Here is a 6,247-nt window from a genome sequence, read left to right as displayed (position 1 = left end):
TGCATACTCGCTAGTTATCTCATTCAGTCCTTTACGTACCTCAACAACTGTCCTAGATGTACAAACATCTATAGTCCATCACTAAAAGTCAAGATAATTACTCATCACTAATATTTTTTTAAAAGTCTTATCTAAGCTAATAGATTCTTGATAGGCGTGTTTGTGTTGCATATTTTCATATCATTTTATTGTCGTTTTTGCATGCATTCATGTGTTTAACTAAGTTTTAGTTTGTATTTCATACATCGTATCTACATAACATATTTCCGATTTTATTGTGTAGGATGTAATGAATTTTCCAAAAAATATGCATATGAAGAATTGACAGATGCACATACATGGAGAAGTGAAAAAAGAATAGCAAGAGCTTTGTTGTTGTGCAAGGAATGAAGAAGCTGTGCTTTGGATGACAAGGATGATGCACTGCTGAGTTTGTGTCTGCGCTAAGGATGAAGAATAGAGAGCAAGGATGATGAATTGCAAGGAGGAAGAGGACTGGAAGCGCTGAAGAAGTGTGATGCGCGATTGCACAATGTCATGCGCTGAAGAAAGAAGCTGCGCATTTGCTCTGTGATCTGCGCGGATGAGGAGGTTTGCGCTTGATGGATGCGCTATCGCGCTTGGAAGATTGCCATCTGCTCTGCTGCAGAAAATCGAAGAAGAGAGTGTGACGCTCGATTGGTCAATCTTTACCGATCGAGCGGTGCCAAAAAGTTGTGAAAAAAGTAGGGTCCAAGATTTTGTCTCGCTCGATACGCAAAGTTCAACTGATCGAGCGAGACGGGCTGTTTGGGAAAAAAATCTCTAAATTTGGAATTTTTATTTTTAAGGACTCTAACCTTAATTAAAAGATATATCTCAAATTTTAGAGTGAGAGAGGCATTCGGAATTATCAGATTGGGAGACTCGCTCTTGGAGGCTAGGTTTCTTCTCTCTTTTTCTTATATTTAAATTTCTTTCATAAATTTTGCTAGAAAATTCATGAATCGTTGTGGCTAAGTTTTAGTACTTGGTTGAGGAAGACGAACCCTTGAGTTATTTTATTTGTGAGATTCAAGTTTCAATTGTTTAATTCCAAATTGCGTATCAAGAGTTGTTTTGAATTGATTGTCATGTTTGTATGTGATATTATAGGCCTGTGATTTCATTATACAACTTATAGCTAAATTAGAACTCAAATCCGTAATTGTTTGAATCATCTGATTTGTGAAGCAACTATGATTAATATTTTCTGCTGTTGAATTTGTTAAATCGTAGGAATAACAATTGACTAGATTAAATACATCTGCTGGTGCATTTTTTGTCTAGATTCATCAGTTTTACTCATTTGAATTCTACCGTGGATTTAAATCTAATCACTGGTATTGAGTTAATTTATGGGGTAAGGGTTAACTTAGAACGCTGGTGTCTAGTTAACTAAAATTAAGGTGAAACAGGAATTAAATTTCCAATGATGAATATTCAATGAGAATTAATTATTTTTAGGAAATCGATGATCGAATGAATAATTTCAAGGGTGTAATCGACCGATACCAAGTCTTGTTAATTTATTGATTTTTCCTATTTTAATTCTTGCATAGTAGTAGTAAAATTCCAAATATCCCCTTTTATTATTTTCAGTATTTTTAGAACACTTTTAAATTTCACTTTCCTCGTGGAAACGATCCCTACTCACACTACTGCATATTTTGTTATCTGATTTGAGTTGGGTAATTTGGGCGTGACACGACTTAGTGCTGCCAAATTTTGGCACCGTTGCCGGGGAAGACATTTAGTTTATTTGTGTTTTTGTTTTTATTTTTATTTTTATATTCTTTCCCCAGTGCTTCTCGGGTTTGTTAATGCTTACAGGAGAATCTTCTGAAGAAGAATTCCCCTACGATTCAGAGATAGAGAGAACACTCCATAGAAGAAGGAAGGAGGCTTGTGGGAAACAAGAAAAGGACGAGCTACAGACTGAAATTCCTGAGGAAGAGATGGCTGCCAACGCGAATCTGAGTCTTAGACAATTGGGCACTCCTGATCCCAATCAACAACCTTTATGCATTACTTTTCCTACATTATAAAATAATGCTACTTTTGAGCTTAAGTTTGGATTGATTCACTTATTGCCTTTTTTTCATGGTTTTGCAGGTGAGGACCCTAACAAACACTTGATGGAATTCCATGTGGTTTACACAAGTATTAAACCCATGGAGTGACAGAGGAGCAGATTCAGCTGAGAGCTTTTCCTTTTTTTTTGAAGAGTGCTGCTAAGGATTGGCTATATTACTTACCCTCTGGATCCATCACGACTTGGACTGAGATGAAAAGAATTTTTCTAGAGAAGTACTTCCCAGCTTCTAGAGCCGCAAATATCAGGAAGGAAATCTATGGGATAAAGCAATACACAGGGGAATCACTTCATGAATACTGGGAGCGGTTCAAAAAGTTTTGTGCTAGCTGTCCGCAACATCAGATAATTGAAAACCAATTAATTCAATTGTGCTATGAAGGTTTATTGTCTCATGACAAGAGTATGCTGGATGCGGCCAGTGGAGGAGTTTTTGTGGATAAAACTCCAGTCCAAGTAAGGAATCTGATAGAGAACATGGCCGCCAATTCTCAAAAATTTGGAACCGTCAGGAGTTATCCAACACCTGGAAGGAATAATGAGGTAAATGTTTCTTCCCTTGAACAGAAACTAATTGATCTGACGTCTCTTGTGCGTCAAATGGCTGTAGGGAATGGACAAAATATGATGGTTTGTGGAATTTGCACTGCAAGGGGACATGCGACTGACATGTGTCCCACACTTCAAGAGGGATCGGCTGAGCAAGTCAATACAGCAGGAGGATTTCCCGAACCGCCACAACGAAAGTATGATCCATACTCCAACACATACAATCTTGGTTGGAAGGATCATCCAAACTTGAGATATGGGAACCCGCAAGTAATTCAAGCACCACCGCACAATCCAGCTTATAGGCCGCCGTACCCCCGACAACCACAGCATCCTCAAGTCCCCACGCCTGGTGAGTTTCTAGAAAACATTGTTAAGGATCTTGCTACTAATACTGCCGCTTTTCAACAGGAAACTTGAGCAAGTATCCAACAGTTGAACACTCAAATGGGGCAGTTGGCAACCGCAGTGAACAGGTTGGAGGCACTGAATTCGAACAGCTTACCATCACAAACTGTGGTGAATCCTAGGGAGAATGTGAGTGCAATCACCTTGAGGAGTGGAAAGGAGTTGAAGTTTAATGAAGAAGTGGTAAAAGAACCAGTACAGAACAAAGATGAGCAGGAATCCAAGGTAGAGGAGGACGACACAATTTCGGAAGCACCTAGAGGTAAGTTTCCTCCTCTTTTTGAGTATAAACTTGTAGCCCCTTTTCCCTTAGCATTGAAAGAGTCTAGGAAGGATGAAGGAATTAAGGTGTTGTATGAAGTGTTTCGTAGATGTGAGGTAAATATTCCACTGTTAGATGCTATTAAACAAGTACCTCGCTATGCTAAATTTTTAAAAGAGTTGTGTACTATGAAGAGAAAACAAAAACTGAAGGGATGTCAAAAAGTTGAATTGAGAGAACAGGTCTCTGCCGTAATTCAAAGAAAGGTACCTACAAAATGCAAGGACTCAGGTATATTCTCGATTCCTTATAAGATAGGATATGTTCAGCTTGATACATCCATGTTAGATTTAGGAGCACCGATTAATGTTATGCCATACTCTGTTTATGCTTCCTTAAAATTAGGGCTCTTTCTTGAAACTGACATTGTTGTTCAGATGACTGATAAATCTTCTATTTTTCCTAGGGGAGTGATAGAGGATGTTTTTGTGAAAGTTGGTAATTTGATTTTCCCTGCTGATTTCTATGTGCTTGATATGAAAAATAATGATTTGAATAGCCCAACTTTGCTCGGAAGACCATTTTTGAAAACTTCAAAGTCTATCATAGATGTTGATAATGGTACTCTCACTATGGAACTTGATGGGGAAATTGTTAAGTTTAATATTTTTGATACCCTGAAAATTCCTAGTTGTGACAGTGTTGTTAATAATATTGATGTCAATGATCACTTGTCACATGAACATGAGAAAGATGTGAATGAGGGTAAGTTGAAAGAAGTTATTGCACAACCTGCTAACAATTCTATTGTTGAAATTTTTATCTATGATTTGCAGGCATCTAAAACTGAGCCGAAACTTCCTCCGGATCGATTAAAAGGAATCCCCAAGAAATCAAAGCAGAGGAAGCATGGGACAAAATTAACTGAACAATTTCTCAAGTGGGTGAAGGTGGATAGAAAAACTAGATATGAACCACCATGAGCAAAAGAAACATGCAGTCGGGCCGACGACTGTAAAAAAAGGCGCTGACTGGGAGGCAACCCAGTGTTGTTTTCTTTTAATTAGTTTTTATTGTTCATTCTGTTTTTGACATTTTATTTTTGTTGTTTTTAGTTTCCCAAATGCCGCCACCTCCGCAGACAAAGTTCCAATATGATTCTTCCGTGATGCTGTCAGACGTTGAAGAGGACAGTGCCAACACTTAAACCAGGGGAGTTTCGTTTTACATTTTTTGCATTGCATTGTGTTGAGTTGTTTGTTTGTGTTTTGTGTTTTGACGCATTGAGGGCAATGCTTCATTTAAGTGTGTGGGGATGTATTCATATTGTTGCATTTGTTTTGTTTTGTTATTGCATTGAGTTTGTGATTTGTTGTGTCGTTTTTCGTCTGTGTCGTATGCATAAGTAGGATGATGATTTTTAGCCTATGATGATGGAAGTTAAAAAAAATGAAATTTTTGAAAAATTTTAACTCTTGATTGGACATGAGAAACCGTAGGTTGTTTGTTGAATATTCCAAGCACGCATGTTGAACCAGTAAAGTGTAGCGATGTATTAGATATTGTGGAGGTCTGTTGGACCATTGCACGAAAATAGGTGTTTTGGAACATGATAGTTCTTGAATTTTGATGATTTCTTTGATGTGTCATATACTTTCTTGGGCGCACCTAAAATTTTTGGTTTTTAAGAAGAAAATTAATTTTTGGAAACCAATCAACTCCATCCGGGTTGCGAGCGAGATGTATGAAATTCTATTCATCTTGTTTGTGGATAAGTATGCGGATTACATGGGGTTAATCTTTTGAAAAAAAAATAATATTTTGATTCCATCCGAGCTTGAAATATGAATGAAATTCTATTCATTATTTAATAGCTAAGTTTGCGGACCTAATGGGATTGTAGTTCCATCCGGGCTATAGACGAGGGGATTGAAATTCGAATCCTATCTAGTTTTAGCTAAGTATGCGGGTAATTATTGGGACTTTTAAAATGTTTGGTGCAAAATCCAACAGTGCGTAATTATTCTTAAGGAAGTTGTATTGTGTTGGAGGATTGTTGAGAGGAGAGTTCTGGATTGTGAGGCTTACACTGAATTGTTATAGGTCGGCGAACAGTTTTGAAGCTTTGTCTTTTGAAGTTGCATGTAACTGGGGAAACATGACACACACACACGTTCGTATTCGACTGAAGGTGTAATATTGATGATTGAGAATAGCTATGAACTTGTTTTAGATGACAGTGTTTTTCTCTGAGGCTATGTTGTGTATGCTCATTCTTGCTTATGTATTTGTTTTGTTTCATTTTGTTTTGCATGACTTACTCGAGGGCGAGTAAGGAGTAAGTGTGGGGGTATTTGATAGGCGTGTTTGTGTTGCATATTTTCATATCATTTTATTTTCGTTTTTGCATGCATTCATGTGTTTAACTAAGTTTTAGTTTGTATTTCATACATCGTGTCTACATAACATATTTCCGGTTTTATTGTGTAGGATGTAATGAATTTTCCAGAAAATATGCATATGAAGAATTGACAGATGCACATACATGGAGAAGTGAAAAAAGAATAACAAGAGCTTTGTTGTTGTGCAAGGAATGAAGAAGCTGTGCTTTGGAGGACAAGGATGATGCACTGCTGAGTTTGTTTCTGCGCTAAGGATGAAGAATAGAGAGCAAGGATGATGAATTGCAAGGAGGAAGAGGACTGGAAGCGCTGAAGAAGTGTGATGCGCGATTGCGCAATGTCATGCGCTGAAGAAAGAAGCTGCGCGTTTGCTCTGTGATCTGCGCTGATGAGGAGGTTTGCGCTTGATGGATGCACTAACGCGCTTGGAAGATTGCCATCTGCGCTGCTGCAGAAAATCAAAGAAGAGAGTGTGACGCTCGATCGGTCAATCTTTACCGATCGAGCGGTGCC

At 38.0% G+C, this 6,247-nt stretch overlaps 1 protein-coding gene across 1 annotated transcript; it reads left to right on the top strand.

The window, feature by feature from the left end:
• The first annotated feature begins 583 nt into the window (after positions 1–583).
• LOC140878713 (uncharacterized) lies at positions 584–4,539 on the top strand. Its single transcript, XM_073282325.1, has 8 exons — positions 584–667; positions 1,824–2,013; positions 2,496–3,014; positions 3,074–3,086; positions 3,193–3,448; positions 3,545–3,623; positions 3,738–4,097; positions 4,448–4,539. The coding sequence occupies exons 1-8, from the start codon at positions 584–586 to the stop codon at positions 4,537–4,539; spliced, it is 1,593 nt and encodes a 530-aa protein (XP_073138426.1).
• Positions 4,540–6,247: the final 1,708 nt, after the last annotated feature.

The sequence above is a fragment of the Henckelia pumila genome, chromosome 2, assembly GCF_033568475.1.
Source record: "Henckelia pumila isolate YLH828 chromosome 2, ASM3356847v2, whole genome shotgun sequence".
Taxonomy (NCBI): Eukaryota; Viridiplantae; Streptophyta; class Magnoliopsida; order Lamiales; family Gesneriaceae; genus Henckelia; species Henckelia pumila.
This window is presented reverse-complemented; position numbering and strand designations above follow the sequence as displayed.